The 18698-nt window shown below is 33.1% G+C and overlaps 1 protein-coding gene across 2 annotated transcripts; it reads left to right on the forward strand.

Annotated features, from left to right (window-relative positions):
• The first annotated feature begins 334 nt into the window (after nt 1-334).
• LOC132717112 (thymidine phosphorylase-like) lies at nt 335-15695 on the forward strand. 2 transcript variants are annotated; one of them, XM_060700509.1, is made up of 8 exons: nt 335-728; nt 10766-10968; nt 12034-12262; nt 12571-12689; nt 12929-13091; nt 13607-13834; nt 14139-14279; nt 14942-15695. In XM_060700509.1, the coding sequence occupies exons 1-8, from the start codon at nt 575-577 to the stop codon at nt 15088-15090; spliced, it is 1386 nt and encodes a 461-aa protein (XP_060556492.1). In that variant the 5' UTR covers nt 335-574; the 3' UTR covers nt 15091-15695. The 2 variants fall into 2 exon arrangements, with proteins under 2 accessions (XP_060556492.1, XP_060556491.1); XM_060700508.1 differs by lacking the exon at nt 335-728 and adding an exon at nt 6749-7256.
• Nucleotides 15696-18698: the final 3003 nt, after the last annotated feature.

The following is an 18698-nucleotide window of genomic DNA, read 5'->3' on the forward strand; positions in this document are numbered from 1 at the left end:
TTGGAAACAACAAACATAGTGGACAGCACGATCTCGCAAAATGGTAACTGGTCTAGCGATAAATCGCCAGTCCATAAACGGTGTGACTTTCTTTAGCAACGCGTCTATATCAGTTAAAGTATAACGACCGCCCCGCAAAGAATTTCATTGACAAAAAAAAAATCGTTCATGTTTACAAAATGATACGCTAAATTTTACCATTTAAGCTTAGCGCGCGAGCTGATAACGGTGTGTGCTGATAACACGTTTATAAACGTCAATCAAGAGCTTCCTGAATTGCAGATAAAGATATTGCGTAAATTTACAAAGAACGCTATTGCTCACTGACCGATATTTAGCCGTTTTAATCACCGCCATTAAAGTAAGAGTATATATAAATCGCAAATATTAAATTCATCAGCATATTGGTACATGACTTCGCATAATATAAGTCCTTCATGTACAACTTAAATTCCATGTATTTACTCTCATCTTATTTTGAGGCGAAATAGTTAACAACCGGATATCTGTTTGGAACTTTTAAGTAGAGAGGTTAATAAATCTTGAGTTCTGAATTTCAAATAAAAAGAATACAATGGGTGAAACCCGACAAGACAGCTGTGGAGACAATGCCTTGTCGATATCGGACTTAATCGGTAGAAAACGTGACGGAAAAGCATTACTTGAAGAGGAAATCGAATTCTTCGTGCAAGGCGTAGTGGAAGGGTCGATACAAGGAGCTCAAATAGGTTGGTTTATAAATCATCTGTTTTGAAAATGCCATACGTTATAATCTTGTTATTGAGCGAGCCTGTCTTACGTTGTACATTTGTTCTCGACGATGATCAAATCATAAAAAAAAATAGAAATTACAAAATTATCGTTTTGTATTAAGAATTAGACTTTAAAAATACTTGCTCGTATATTTTTTAAGAAAACACAGATAATTGTCATTTGGATAAGTGTTATATTATCTAGTTGATGTCGTTGTTAGTCAAAGATAACATCAATCTGTTCTTTACTTTCCTGGAATAAGGGCAAGATAGGATTAACCGTTAAGTATGCATTTCGCAATTTTGTCATGTATGAATTCGTGTAATAACAAACATAAATGATGCATGACGTCTCATGCTATGTCATTTTAACGGATTGATTGAAAGACGGACGGACGGATGAATGGATAGATAGATGGATGATCTAAAGCAAGGGCCATATTAGGAATATAAATATCGCAGATAATTTAACATTGTATCAATATTTTAATCAACATGTCTCCACATTCGATATAGCTATCATAGGATGGTCACGTTAGCATTAATTAAGACATCTTAATGAAACACAGCAGACGCAGGTAATCCCTGATGACTCCGGTGTTTAAATGCAAACTAGAATTGATCATCGTAGCGAAGAAACTTATTTATGGAAACATGAGGCTTCCTCTAAGTTAGCGTATAAAATGTTGTTCAGTAAAAGTGTTTTTATGGAGGCGATTTTTGCTTGTTTGTTTGTCGTTTGTTTTTTTTTTGGGGGGTGGGGGGTTTGTGGGGGGGTGAGGGTGGGGGTTGTTCTTGTAGATGTATCTAGTGTGTCTTTGTTTTTTGGGATTTTTTAGGGGGTTGTTGTTGTTTTCTTACATTGACTGCTGAACGTTTTGACTTTTCCTTTTCTTTTCTTTTTCATTGGGCGTTTGTACCGTTAATACATACAATCTACATGTTAATACATGTATATCTATATATATAACTTCATGAATCATTTATTTATTTATTTATTTATTTATTTATCTATTTATTCATTTATTTATTTATTTATTTATTTATTTATTTATTTATTTATTTATTTATTTTTTATTTATTTATTTATTTATTTATTTATTTATTTATTCATTTATTTTTTTATTTATTTATTTTTATTTATTTATATTTATTTATTTATTTATTTATTTATTTATTTATTTATTTATTTATTTATTTATTTATTTATTTATTTATTTGTAATAAAATAAAGGAAGTTTGAAGGTATATCTTTTGACATGCTATACGGCTGCGTTGTTTGCAATATTTATACTAGGACATAATAGGCTATTTAAAGGCTTCTCTCTCCCCTCGGTGCGTGCATGTCGAAGACAATACACAGGGCATCGGCAGAAGATTTGCGGCTTGGCAGATAGAAAGCTTTAAATTACCTTACCCGTTCTCCGGGGCTACTACTTCGTCTTCGACTAGGGACCAGCTACCAATGCCCTGACTAAAGCCGAGGGAGTGGCCCTACTATGTAGGCAGAGACGACGAGGATGGTGTGCTAGGGTATGTTAGTCCCTAGTAAGAATAACGGCTTAAAAGGCATGCGCTTTGCTTGGCACCAACAGCCCTTTTAAGTGCTACCTCTTTTCATTGCTCAGGTTGCTGTTCCATTAAGGTCTCATTGTCTGCCGTACAGTGACCTACTTTTGGCTCAAATTTCATATATTTGCCTAATACTCCCTAGAAATTGCATGGAAATAAATTAACTCTTAAAGGGCATGACTGGTGACATCTCCGGGGTCTGTTCTCGACAGGCGAAAGCTGCGATGTGTGCCTTAACGTTGGGATGGGCCCTCCGTAAACATAGACTATATACATACATACATGCTATCTGAGGAATCGAAAATCTTTTTAACTTACAATATAAAGTGGTTTGGTAAGACATCTTTATAAATTGAATATGTACATCCATTTTGAATATATATTAAGCAATTATACTGAAAACCTGAAAGAAAGAATTATCAGAAATTTTGCACACAAGTTATTAGTCTACACATGAATGAAATGGAACAAAAAAATAACAAAATTGTTTTGTCACGACCCTTTAAATGCAACTAATATAAATAAAATCCGAAAATCTAATAACAAAAATTCAAAGGTTATAAATTGGTTAACAATCGCCTCTCTGTAAATTGGATCTTTTTTAGGTTATTTACGCCCTTATTTATGTTTAAGATACATGGAAATTATAGCATTTTATAGCAACACTATCTATTTTTGAAAATACAATTTATTTCCATATCTTCCCTAAATATTTGAAATTGAGATTACAAATTTTAGTTTACTTTAAGGTAAGGTTTCCCTGACATGTGTTCGTGAAAGGTAAATATTAACCACACTCGACACAATTATTGTTGATAAGATGTACAATTTGACAAAACAATCCCTATGCCTTCGCTAGTGAAGACTTCACAATAACAGTGTTTTGCGGCTCAGGAAAAAATAATATACATGTTTCCAGTCAATAGTTCTGTCTTTTTCCAGAAAATTTATGATATGGTGACCGGTTGCAGCCATTTCAAACCCGCGAGAAATTCTATCGTTTCTTCCCCAAAAACGAATTTTCATAAAAAGTCGCGAGTAAAAAAAAATCCCGACATTTTAGCCGCGACTTTTTGTAATAAATCTGCGATTTTTAAGTCGCGACTCTGCGCAGAGACATATCCGGGCATGAAAAGTCTTGGCTTAATGCTCAAACGCGACTTTTTACATGGTATGCATAAAAAATATTGTGGATTATAATGACCGCAAACGGCTACATAAAGTAGGTATACAATTATGTTTGCTGTAGCTTAGTCTTCTATGTAAACAGAAAATATCGCAGTTCTCTTAGTAAAACATACGGTGGCACAAATGTGACATGTGTGTATTTTTATTTATCTCGTGGCCACGAGATACTATGTCGTGGCCACGAGTTACTTCATGTAAGTCGTGGCCACGAGATAGCTAAGTCGTGGCCACGAAATACAATGTCGTGGCGACGAGTTACTAAGTCGCGGCCACGAGTTTCTAAGTCGTGGCGACGAGTTACTAAGTCGTGGCCACGAGTTACTAAGTCGTGGCCACGAGATAGTTTAGTCGTGACCACGAGATACTATGTCGTGGCCACGAGTTACTAAGTCGTGGCCACGAGATAGCTAAGTCGTGGCCACGAGATACTATGTCGTAGCCACGAGTTACTAAGTCGTGGCCACGAGATAATTAACCAATCAGAATACACTATATATATTATGAATTTTTTTAACTTAACAACTTACTTTTACATGCAACATTAATCTTTGAAAATACTGAAGATATTCACTTTGAACTTGTCTTTAGGATCATATTAGAAAGTCACCTTCCAAGGCCCATCAGACATTAAATTTTGACTATAGCTCTTTGTTGGAACAATTTTGTGATCGAATTGGTCAGTTTGTACGTACTACGACCTGTTAACCTAGTTTATAAGACAACATGAGAAGGAATAAGTCCTGGTTTATTTTATGTGGAAGGGACATTGCCCATGGGCAGTAGATAGCCTATAAGGTAAAATCCTTGTCTGATGAATAATATGGAAGGGATAGGCCATGTTTTATATAACCCAGAAAGATCATTGCACCTGATCAGTAGATGACATCTAATAATTTCGAGGTCATTGGGTCGAAAATCAGGGTCACAGTGACGCTAAATGTAAAATTATTCACCAGTCAATAAGTTGTATAAATGGCACTTTTACAGGCTGATGAAGTAGGGGCATCCTTGTACATTAGCACATTTCTGGTTAAATAGGGAAATTCATATAAATGGTGTAATCTGATTGTTTATTTATCTCGTGGCCACGACTTAGCTATCTCGTGGCCACGAGATACTATGTCGTGGCCACGAGATAGCTAAGTCGTGGCCACGAGATACTATGTCGTGGCCACGAGTTACTATGTCGTGGCCACGAGTAACTAAGTCGTGGCCACGAGATAGCTAAGTCGTGGCCATGAGATACTATGTCGTGGCCACGACTTAGTAACTCGTGGTCATGACTTAGTAACTCGTGGTCACGACATAGTATCTCGTGGCCACGACTTAGCTATCACGTGGCCACGACATAGTTACTCGTGGCCACGACTTAGTATCTCGTGGTCACGACATAGTAACTCGTGGCCACGACATAGTATCTCATGGCCACGACTTAGTAACTCGTAGCCACGACTTAATAACTCGTGGCCACGACATAGTATCTCGTGGCCAATACTTAGCTATCTCGTGGCCACGACTTAGTAACTCGTGGCCACGTCTTAGTAACTTGTGGTCACGACATAGTATCTCGTGGCCACGTCTGAGCTATCTCGTGGCCACGACTTAGTAACTCGTGGTTACGACTAAGCTATCTCGTGGCCACGACATAGTAACTCGTGGTCACGACATAGTATCTCATGGCCACGACTTTGAAACTCGTGGCCACGATTTAATAACTCGTGGCCACGACATAGTATCTCGTTGCAACGACTTAGCTATCTCGTGGCCAAGACTTAGTAACTCGTGGCCACGACTTAGTAACTTGTGGCCACGACTTAGTAACTCGTGGCCACGACAGAGTTTATCGTGGCCACGTCTTAGCTATCTCGTGGCCACGACTTAGCTTTCTCGTGGCCACGACTTAGTAACTCGTGGCCACGACATAGTTTCTCGTGGCCTAGACTTAGCTATCTCGTGGCCACGACATAGTATCTCGTGGCCACGAGATAAATAAAAACACACACATTTCACATTTGTGCCACTGTAAAAACACGACAAAAGTGAGACAGAAAAACTCGACAGTTTCTACAAGCCGCCACATTTTATACAAATTTGACATAAAATTTCGCGGATTTAAAAGTTGCCCACGACATTTTATAAACTGATGGTAAAATTTCTCGCGGCTTATAAATGGACGCTATCGGCCACCATAGATAAAGGATAACTTTTTATCTACTTTGTATTATCATAACGATGCAAAAACATGCAACATAAGAGGTTTGTACCTTTCTACGACTGACTTTGCATACTGATATTCCCAATAGAGATCGTCATCGTTCAACAACGTCACTTAAAAATTTTGAGATAATGATAATATGAATTTTTTATATTGTCACGTACCACGCGTTTATTTATTTTTCTTAATTTTTTATTTATTTATTTATTTATTTATTTATTTATTTTATTGCATCCTATGGCATGATCATTATTTTGAAATGTAGATCATTTTGCAATCGATTGAACAATATCCAAACCACTATTAATTTACTACAATCCGCCTTGAAGTACCAGTATCTTAACTTTTATTTACTTAGCCTTTTATGATTAATATGATTTACTGCAATAATATATTACATTTTAACTACTTCCGCTTTGCACAGCGCGTGGAAGTTCATAATTGTATCCGGGTAGATCCTAGCCGCACAATAACAAATTCTCTTTCCGTGCAACACAAACAGTGGCAAAATATTCTATGTGAAAAAAATTGTAACTAATTCCTGCACATTTGAATGAACTGTATAACGAAAAGATTGAATGAATTTGTATGAACTCTTCACATTCTTCACCGAATAAGTTTGTATGAAACTTCATGTTTGATGCAGAAACTCGTGCATAGGATTGTTATAAGCATATACTGTAATTATATCATTACATCATCTTGGAATGCGGATATACGAGCGGTACTTCAAAAAAGAAACATATTAATATTTCAGACAGGTAATCCTCAATCAAAACTGCCGAAGTTACAGTAAATAACAAATAATTATTCAAACCATTTTTTTCTTGCTAAATGTAAGTTTTTCTCTAAGTGCACATCCTGTACAAGGCACATATATATAAATACTATTGTAACACCGAGCGCATTTTAAAGCAGCGAATATTGCAAGTATTAGGTGTTGTTATCAAATGAGAATTAACGGAGAACGGAGATTATCTATTAAGATATTCAAAGATAAAGATAATATCAACATAAGGATTAAACTATCGAATAGACGTATAATGACGAGTCTAAAGTCACTCATTTCGTTCGCCATATATGGAATTTATACATTGTAAAATTTTAACTGATAACTCCATGTGTGTCCAGGATCTGGGCAAGTAATTCAAAGTTCAAAGATAAATATCATATTATCCTACGTACAATTGCATTTGTTGTACAAACTGTCATAGGAAGACCAATGAGGAGTTAGCAAAAACTTTTGCGTATATATAAATACATGGACCGTCTACGATTTCCATCACTTTAGTTGTTGACGCCAAAAACAATTAATTTCTGTTTAAATTAGGAAAACATTTTGAAATTAAAAATGCGACCTAACGAAAAATTTGAGCAAAATGGCAGAAACGGAGAGCACATTATTACTAATGGGTTCTGTATGCCAAGTTTAATTATGAAGAAAAGAGATGGTGGGAAACTTTCTAGGCACGAAATTGAATACTTCATCCGACATGTTGTAAAAGGCAATGTTCAAGATGGACAGTTAGGTATTTACTTTTTAAGTTTTTTTATTTAAATTATTGCTGAAATTATTGCTATAAGAGATGTTTTACTTAAATAGATTGTTTAGAAATTTTAAACAAACTATAGTCACTGTTAACGTTCACGCCGTGGTTTTAAAATGTGATTTTATTATTTCTAATATTATTATTATTTTGTTATTTTCTTTTTTTATTATTTCTTTTTTATTATTTAGTTTGTTTGATTTTTTCTTTTCCTTTTGATTTATTATTATTATTTTATTTTTTTATTTACAATGTTTTATTTTGTATTCGTTGAATATGCTGTTTTACTGAAATATTTTACATATTATTTTGATATGGTATTGGTTTTGTTGAATGTTAAAGATGTATCATGCACAAATTTCATATTCTAACAGATTGATAATTACTATACAGTCTTTTTTGAAATGTAAAATAAACATCTTTTGAATACACACAGAAAAAATATGTTACGTTTTTAACTATGCAAACTTACAGGAAATCACAATATAATTACATAGTGTCATTTAAAAAGACAAAAACTGGCAGTTTTTGTAAAAATATACCTAATACATTTGACAAGAAATAGGGAATTATAGCTTCCTAAACATGATTTATACATTTACTTTCAAATTAGACATATTCAGGGAGAATTCACTAGATTTCAATTAATTTCTGTAATAAAAATATTTTACCCAAAGATGAGCAAAGTATATCATTAAAAACCAATTTAATGTAAACAAACGCAGAACGTAGTTTGGAAACTATGTATGGTACAGTTTTCTGTAATTTAACAAACAATAATATGAGCCGCGCCATGACAAACCATATATTGCGTTTGCGACCAGCATGGATCCAGACCAGCCTGCACATCCGCGCAGTCTTATCAGGACCCATGCTGTTCGCTTACAAACCCTATTACAAGTAGAGAAACTGACAACGAACAGCATGGATCCTGATCAGACTGCGCGGATGCGCAGGCTGGTCTGGAACCATGCTGGTCGCAAACGCACTATGTTGGTTTTGTCATGGCGTGGCTCATATTATAACATTGTGTAGTGATTTAGTTGTTAGTATCTTAATGTATTCTGTTCCTTTGCTAGTTAGTTAAGTTTTTTTAATTGACGTATTTTCATAGGCATTTAACAACATGGCTCAAGATGAATCATGACTGAACAAGATTTTTTTACAATCTATTTCTATTATATAGTAGGCTCATACTCAGACGTAAATAAAATCACGTGACTCTCATTTATCTTTGCAAAGACAACATAAACTGCCGGTTTATCAGGTCTGTAACACTGACACACAAAAATGTGAAAAATATTGAAAAATTTCCATACGTAAATGTGGGGTTGCATCATTTTTTAAACTGCAAATGCGTGATCAGTAAAACCTGACCGAATTTAAATTGATCCTGTTTTGAACCAACTATTTCATCAACGAACGCGCGTTCATAAAATGACCTTCAAGAGCAGTCAAAACGCGGTCATGTTATGTTCTAAAAAGTACATTAAAAATAATGAAACTTTGTCAACTGCTTAGCGCGAGAGCGATCATATCTAAAGGAGTTGATAAGGTTGCTAAGTGGTCTTATAGATTACTTAAGTCGCAGTCGACTCTTGAGAAGCGACCGACCCTTGTGTCTTGAAATGAGATCAAAGTAACAAGTAATTTTCAGAAACAGGTGATGAAATATCGAGTTAATTCTCGAAATTACCATAGACAAAATACAGACTAGGGTATTTTCACTGCGTTCTTACTTATACCATTTCTTATATTCTGGTGGACAGTTCAAACTATGTGAGAATATTGCACATGTTAAAATATATAGTAAACTCAATATTGCAAATTTATTATTTATTTGTTCCCTAAAAAGACTGGGGTTTTTTTTTGCCTGTAAACATTCTCTAAAACATTCTATATATATTTGGGGAAAAAAATCTAGATATTGATTAAAGTTTCTTCCCGGCAAGGTTTATTACATGACGTAAATTCTAAAATTTAAAAATCATTAAAAAACGAAAAGGGACAGAATTGATAACGAATGATGTGTTTAACTTTCCGAATTTAGTACCCATTTAAAAAGCGTATAATTTTTGTCGTCTGTTGCTAAATTCATAAAATGGGGAGCATTGGCGAAATTATACGAAGTAAGATTGGATGGAACACATGAAATTGAAAATTAGATCAGGTCATTGGGCTACTTCTCTACTACGTCGTTACACTTTCTGACTATGTTGACTTAGTTTGTTTGGGTATTTCATTGAATAAGAGTATGTTTACTTCCTTATCAGTTTAAATGTTTGTCTACCGTCTCGTAAATTTACTATCTGAAACTGTCCAATATAATGATAAATGATGGAGGTAAGCAAACAAAATTCAAACCATTATTATTGGTATTTTATCAAGTGAGAGACTTTCTTATCGTATATAAGGTCAAAGGAAAACTATACTGATTGAAGGCCCAGAATGATTTAATTTTCATTTTTCAAAAACTTTTTAATTTTGTTACAATTTCCAAAAGAGACAATAGAACATTGACCGGAAACATGGTTCTTCAAATATTTGAAAGACCCTGCCTGACCTATTTTTTTGTGTGTAACATACTGCAATTTAGCACAGTGAGAATGATTTCTTATTTTTTTATATAGAAGTCAATTTTCTACTTTGTTTACATTTTGCATTCAGAGCTAGTTCCTTCAAATGAGAAGCATCTGACATGCTAAAAAAGTACTATTTAAACGTTATAATGTTTGCTCATGTTTGCTCTTTCCAAAAAAAGAAAAAAATACTTGTTTTTAAGGCATACATAATGTGCCAGTAACAAATCCGTAATAGCTAACAATAATTTTACAAGGCCCTAACATTATTTATTGAACTGGAAAGGGAAAGATAAATTTATTACGTTGTTTGGTCATGTTAAAAGGTGACCTTCGCTGCTCTGTAAATATTTTGATGATGAAATAAAGGCAATGGCAATAATAAATAGGATGCAAAGGCGAATTTAACCTAGTAAAAAGTTGACATCTTCGGCGGGAAGCCTAAGATCTACGTTTGGAGGAAAAATTGCTCGTCCTATCAGAATGACTAGACCGCATAACTATCGAGTGAAAGTCACCTTTTAGATAAACAGTTCATACACTATCAGAGTAATCTAAATTACTAAAAAAAAAACATACACTACAATCACAATCAAGTCCACCTTGTAATGCGTGAAATGTGAGACTTGTAATGCGTTTCTGCTGTAATGAATTTTTATGCATTATACAGTGAAGCCTCTGCAGAAGGGCTCTTTGTAAAGCCATTGCCTCTTTGCAACCCAAGAATAAATTATTCACAAAATAGATTTAACTTCTCTTGAGCAACACTTCTCAGCAACAGCCAAAGTCATTGTCTCAAAAAGCTAAAACTGCATATTAAAATTCAATTCATATTCCAGTTAGCGAATTTGTATTTCTGTCTAACGGAAACGGAGTGGTTAACATCAATATGTATTTATTGTGTATTTAAAGGTGCCATGTTAATGGCAATGTTCATCCGAGGTCTTGACGATGCGGAGACTGCCAGCCTCACACGAGCAATGACACATTCTGGAGATGTTCTCAAATGGCCAAAAGAATGGAAAGGTTCTATTGTCGACAAACATAGCACAGGTGGTGTTGGAGACAAGGTCAGCTTAGTACTGGCACCTGCACTTGCAGCCTGTGGTGTAAAGGTAACGGATTTTATATACCTTTGGATATACCAGCCTCCTACTCCCCATTCCCCTGTTAGAGCATCTTTTAACTTTGTCAATATCCATTCCCTGTAAAATTAAACTGAATATGTTTTATGGTAAGAATTTTTTTCCTGCTATACTTGTTTCATCACTCTATATACATTTTCATCATTGTCTTTGATTTATATATATTATACTGTGCATGCAGTCAGAGAAGAGATGTATATTGTGCCAGAAACTGGCGTTATTGTATGTTCAAACCTCGAATAAACGTAGATTCTTTATTGTCATCAAACTAGGTCATTTTAATTTGTAAACAAGGGTTTGGAAAGTTTAATCTTAAGTTATTTTGATATGAAACTATCCACTATTTGATGGCATTAGGCCTCTGAAGTAAAATTGAGACGTAATTTCATCATGTTTACAAAACGAGGTTGTGTCAAATGAGATACCTTAGTAGGTCAAGGCCTGTGAAAGTAGCAAATTTATGACATATTGACCAAGTTCAACGAAAATGTTGTATAATAATTTGGATTATAAATATTTACAATGCTTAACTTGTTTTATAACATATTGAACTTTAGCATGAGGGTGACCCACTTACCTTTATCAAAATCATTTAGTATTACATATTTTATATTACTAATACACATGTTTTGTGGGGTCTGTAGGGGGGAGGATGGGTTTGATTCTGCATTTTTTATTTCAATGATATGATCAAGTACATGTCTGTGCAAATTTGTGTTCATGGCTATGAAAAGTATAGTTTGCAAGCATTCTAAAAACGGTCAACTATCAATTTTAATGGCCTGAGTAACGTTTGAAAGTCATGTTTCACTATTTAACAAAAGAGGCGATGGTGGTGTATATGAATTATAGAACGATTTCTTGAAATTCTGACAGAGTTCATTATTATTTGCATACAGTCATGGTTGTAGAAGGTCATTGATAACGATAAGATACATCAGTTTTATGCAATATAAAATAAGGTTGATTTTTTATTTACAAATCTAAAGTTTTATTCTACCAGTAAAATGATTATCTGTTATACTAATTTTTCAGGTACCTATGGTGTCAGGTAGAGGTCTTGGTCATACAGGTGGAACATTAGACAAACTTGAATCTATACCAGGTTTCAACGTTTCCCTTTCGCATGATGATATGCTTAAAGTATTGGAAGATGTAGGATGTTGTATTGTTGGTCAAACAAGCAACCTTGTACCTGCTGATAAAATTCTGTATGCTACACGAGATGTCACTTCAACCACAGAGTGCATTGGCCTCATCACATGTAAAAACTTAATCTTTACTTTTGCTATATCGTCACCATAGTGCAATAATGAAATAAATGCTTCTTAATTTAATAGGAGTTATTCAGTTATTGCACTAAGGTGACGATATGTAAATGGACTTTTCCAGCTTTAAATTTTGAATTGTTCAAAAACAGAACGTGTTATATTTGATTTTAGTTTACTCCGATAATGTGTAAATTTGAAAAGGATCTTCATTGTATAATACCAAGACAGTTTTCAATGAATTTACCAAATACAAAGGAATAAGTAACCATAATATATGATTGCTTGATTCTACGAATTGCAGCGTCCATTATATCAAAGAAAGTTGCCGAGTCACTAGATTCGCTGGTGCTAGATGTCAAGTTTGGCCAAGGGGCGTTCAGCGATACTGAGGAAATGGCCAGACAGCTTGCAACAAGAATGGTAAACCCTTTTTGTTATATGACGAAGTTAGCTTCCCTGTAACTAATATTCGTTTGTTTTTGTTTTTTTGCACAGATTACAGACTAATGACTTATTTAAATAGCCAATTTTCTGACAAAGCTTAAAGCACCGTTAATAGTTGATTGTGTGTTTAATTTACAAGATAATCTTAATTCACTAGTAGGGTTTATTATAACAGCTATTTTCAAAACTCATCTTATTAGAATTTGATTTTTAAGGTAAAGGCTGGTAATAGATCTGGTGTCAAAACAGAAGCCTTGTTGACTGACATGAACTCCCCACTTGGCTACATGATAGGAAACGCTCTTGAAGTAGCCGAGTCGATCGATTGTCTTCATGGAAAAGGGCCAAAGGATCTAACAGAATTGGTTAAACAATTAGGTATGCTAAGATATAGCTTTAAATGTGTTGATTTATAAGTACATTTTAGTTTAAACAATATTTTATTCACAAAATAATACATGGTAGTACATTACAAATAGTATTGACTTTGTTATACATATATTAACATATTATGAAAAGAAAAAAAACGAACACAATATATTTCTTATATTTCTTTTGGAATCGGATATGAAAACAAGTTATGTTAAAGACGGTTTGTTTTTCTTTAAAGTTTATTAACGAGTTAAAGAGTTTCGAAATTATTGTTTATGCGAACAGTTAGGCTAATTTAGGGAAAGAAAAAAGACGGTTTGTTTTTCTTGAAAGTTTATTAACGAGTTAAAGAGTTTCGAAGTTATTGTTTATGCGAACAGTTAGGCTAATTTAGGGAAAGAATAAAGCATATTTATATGCATAACTAATGCCTTTTTATTGGAAAGATATATATTAGGAAAGCTTGATTTATTTGTAAATGAATAAATGAAAACACTGACACTTTATATTGAATTTGACAGGAGGGCGATTGTTGGCCAGTGCCAATAAAGCTCCAAGCTTAGAAAAGGCATTCAGCATGATTGATAAGACTTTACATGATGGAACAGCCATTGCCAAATTTGCTGATATGATGAAAGCACAGGGTGTAAATGCTGACGTCGCCGACAAACTGTGTGCTAAAGACGCTGACGTTTTTGAAATATTGCCAAAATCCGAACATACCACAGAACTGAAAGCTAAAACATCCGGTAAATTACTATAACATCATTCTTGATAACATCTTTCTTGTATATTTTTATGTAAGTTTTAAACAGTAAAGTTAGAATGCCAGATTATTCACGATATTATAGGTATTACGTTTGAAACGTTCAACATTCAAAATAAATAATTACTTAATATTTAGATAAACGTTATCCAAAATAGTATATAATGTATAGAAACAATCATAAATCTATGTTTATAGTATTAATACCGTAAAATATGTCGTAGTGTCAGCAAAATAGTGTGTCTAGAAACAATTATAAATACTAAAAGACAATGCTTTATGTATAGGTTATGTTCATGGTATTGATGCTATGAAATGTGCTGTGGTGTCAGGAAAACTCGGAGCTGGTCGAACAAAGGCTGGAGAAGCTATAAGTCCTGATGTTGGGCTCACTCTTTCCGTCCAGATAGGAGACAAAATTGAAGAAGGTAGCTAAATGATGCCAAAACTTTCAACTTTAACAAAACTATCAATTTTAGATACGAGTATATCCTTGCAACCAACCAATCATGCTAAACATGCATTAACAAGATATTTCAGATTGTCTGAATTTTTTTATTTAAAATCAGAATTGTTTTTTCCTAAATTACCTATATTACCTTGATCAATCTGACATAAAACTCCACATAAAAGAAGCTTACAGTATTGTCACATTAAACACAGTATATCATACTCGGTTTGTATATTAAATTTTGCTTTGTTAATTATGTCTTCATTGAATCTTGCATGAGTTTTCAATGTTTACAAGTTTATGAAGTGTTACAAAGTGAATATATTATAAACAAACTTAAGACTCTTTACAATACAACTTTTCGCAATCAACTCGGGCAAAACAACCATCAGATTATATTACCTTGTTCACAAAAATGCACACGAAAATAAAGTTTATTGAATAAATAAAAACGACAAACAATGAAAGTCTTGTTGTATATTTGAGGCAGTTTTTTACCTATCAGTCCCATCAATAAATAAATGAATAATATAAATAAATGATTAAAATTTTACTTTAAATTTGTGATTTATTGCAAATTCAAAACCACCGAATAGAAAATATTTAACACTTATATTTTATGAATTAATTCCTTTACAGGCAGCACATGGGTGACAGTCCATCACAATGGCGAGTTACCGATTGTATTATTTGAAAAGATAAGTGGTGCCATTGATATCAAGCCAGATATAAAACAGACAACTGGGAAGGTCCTTGGCGTCATTACAGAGAATATTTCTGAACAATAAACTTGTGATTTTTATCACTTTCGAATGCAGCTAAACATTTATATATCATTTTTATTTACGCGTTTCCAAGTGGTTGCACACGATGTACTTTATTTAAATGTTATTGCATTCATTATGGCAGCTTGAATCTCATTCCTGTTAATAATATAATACCATGTTTCCAATGGTGTTTTACAAAAATAAAGGACATTATACTATTTGAAATTTATCAACAATTATTCATCCTTGAACATAGAAACTACAAATAAAAAATGTAAGTGTAGTATGAAATGGTGAAAAGAAGGTTTAACTACTGTTTGGCGGCAAGGATGTGACGGTCAGGTCTGCAACGATCGCATGGGTAAAAACTGTTACCATCAGCTGGTTAAGGCCTAAATACGAAATCAGTTGTAATAAAGTAAATTTATCACATTTACGGATATCTTTGGTCATTTTCGAATATTTAATTCTAGATTTTTGTTGGTTGTGAAAGTAGGTTGCTCAATATATATTTCATTTAATTTACTATGTAAATATGTAGATAAACATATTGATTAAAGTGCCATACAATCCTTACAACGATTTATATGTTTTATAAGACTTTGTCTTAAAGTAGAGTGACATTATTATAGATCCATTTTTTATTTTTAATTCAACAGTCCTGTGGGTAAAATACTTTGTTACAATAATGTATCGATCGGATAGCCATGTGTTTTACCATTAAATAGAAAGCGTGTAAGTGATTTGTTCAATTTACTATCATGAAATTTTATCTATTTGGTAAAAGTTATGATTTACAATACGGTGTTATTGTTTGTTTGTTGTTTTTTTATTATTAAAATTTTTCAGTTATATATCACTGACAGTTTTTCGTGCATTGTTACATATTTTTGTCTGATATTGTTTGTATGCTGTGTAAATTATTAATTTAGAGGTTATTAAGTTACTACGTGATGCATTCATGCAATATGTGAAACTTAAAGAGTTTATAGTTTGCTAAACATTTTAATTTTAATTCATAAGACAGATCATCTTAATGGTTTTATATAATTGTTGTTGTTGTTGTTGTTGTTGTTGTTGTTGTTGTTGTTTTTGTTGGGTTTTTATGTAGAGATTGTACCATCGAGGATTGAAACATTTTCTGATATAAAAAAATGTAAGTTAAAATCTCAACATGAAAATTTGAAATAAAAAAACTATTTCGCCACGTTCCTATATTATTTGTAAGGTACATGCATAAATCTGTAATGCTTAAATTTTATGTTTCCATTTACAACCAAATATTGACGTTCAAAGCTCCTGCGCCACATTTCTACGTATGCGCTTTACAAATAACTATACAAAAATTGTGTTTTGCCCACAAATTTTATAAGATACACGATTTTAAAATTTTAATTATAGCTCAGACTTTAATCTGCAGTCTGTCCATTCTTTGCCTAAACACACTGCTGACTTGATGTTTGTAAAAAAAGATAAATTTTGTAAAAATGTAATGTGTCAGAAGACAAATGAGAAGAAAATGTAAATTTAACAATCATCGACAATGTTTTAGAACAATTATATGCTACATTTTAAAGATTAAAATGAGACATATTTTTCATTTTCTGACATAGATCAAAGCTATAAACTACATGTATATATTAAAAAAGATAATTTACCATCTAATGATTGAAAGAAGTAAAATTTCAATTAAAAAGATAATAAAGTAATAATTGCAAGTATTGCATCACGCTAGTTGAATCCAAAAAAAATATTAAAAATGCATGTATCATGTTGTGTGTTTGTGTATAGTATTACAATAAATTGTTTTGATATTTGAAAGTATTTATTGTGTTTTGGTAGACAAGATGTCACTCCAGGCCATAGATATTTGTCTATTTAATTAGACAATCAAAAAATGTTTGCAAACGGCACTCTTTCAGCGTCGAGGGTCAAATTTTGCATTCTTGTAGGCTGTTCTGAAACACGTGCTATCAGTAGGGCAGCGCACTCGAATATTTTCAGTGCTTGATAATGAAATAAATACGGTCTGGATGAGAGTAAGATTTCATTCAAAATACATGACATAATTATGAGCCTTTAATATTGACGGTTAATTGTAATCACAAAGACATGTGAGATACATTCAATAAGTGGGAAGATTGATGTTGGCCGATTCAAAACTTGAACCAGGAATCACAATTATTATCTAACTGTCCGGTTATCTCAATAGGAAGAGCGTTTAACTGTGAATTAGGCGGCCCGAGTTTGATTCCCGGAAGGTGAAGATCATTTTCTGAAATTGATAATGAAATAATTTTTACGGTTATTCGCGCTATAACGTATATATATAAACTTCAGTCAAAATGAATACTAGAGTCATGAACAGTTTAAAGTGACCTCTTATTATGATCATATAGACACGTATACAAATTCAACTGATTGCCATCAGTAATTTTTACGATTAATCTTACAAGTGTCATAATTCATTACAATTTCATGACAAGTTAATATAAACCCGTACACGTGCATTAGGGTCCAAATGAATACCTCCATTAGTTTTTTTTTTTTTTTTTTTTTTTTTTTTTTTGTTTTTTTTTCCAAGAATAACTTGTTAAGGTGTTCCTCTGAGGTCAAAAAGCTTTAAAACATAGTTTGAAATTTTTACTACATTGATCAAGTGTAACACTTAAAATTGATCAATCTGCAGATGATAATAATAAAATATTCTCAGAATTAAATTGATAGTCATTGTTTTGCGATTCCTTACCCAATTTCATGGAAATTGTTGCAATCCTTTTCATTTTTGGGCCATTTTGTACAGAAAAATGTGGCGAGGTCTAAAAATTGGCACACAAAATTTTGGTCCAGACCTATATCAGAAGGTACACACTACTCGGAATAATATCATCAGTCCCGTAGTTTCAAAATTACTCAGTGAAGTCCATTTACCCAGTTCACAAAGGGTTATAAACCTGTTACAATCAATGCTAGAGTAATGTGGCTTGGAAGGTTCCTCCAACTACGATGTTGAATAACATGTCATAAGTTTTAAGGAAATACATTCAATGAATCTGAAGACTAGTGTCGCATGCAAAATAGTAACCAAGTATTGTTACGATTAACATAGGACAATAAATCACCTCTTTACGTTTTTATAGTTTTAAGTGGAAGCCTTAAGTACTTTAGAAGGTTGTTTTACATGCAAGCCTTTATAAGGAATGTTCTTACTTCGCATGAAGCAATTAATGCAGTCACAATCCATGCCAGAGTTAAGGGTCTTGGGCAGTGGCGCCCACTTAGGATCTTAAAGACAAGTAAGAAGGGATAAGCAAATATGTTAAGTGGATGATAAATTTTTAAGCTGTACAAGTTGTATGCAAAACTGTATTCAAAGTGTTTAAATGAAAATTATGATGAAAATGCACTGGTGAATAGAACAGCCCTGGCTATAATTCTTTTAAATTTGAGCTAAGAATCAGGCTCGACTTTGAACAGTTTATTTTGTTATGATATTTTTTGAAGCTATGTCTACTTTTTGCTAAAAATAAAGACATGTTTTAATAACTATGTATTCAACACTATTTTCGTGATTATGACTTACAATACACAACATTACAAAGCAAACTTTAAAAGTATATGGACATTCT

This window comes from Ruditapes philippinarum, unplaced genomic scaffold (assembly GCF_026571515.1).
Source record: "Ruditapes philippinarum isolate M1 unplaced genomic scaffold, ASM2657151v2 ctg1058_1_1_1_1, whole genome shotgun sequence".
Classification (NCBI taxonomy): Eukaryota; Metazoa; Mollusca; class Bivalvia; order Venerida; family Veneridae; genus Ruditapes; species Ruditapes philippinarum.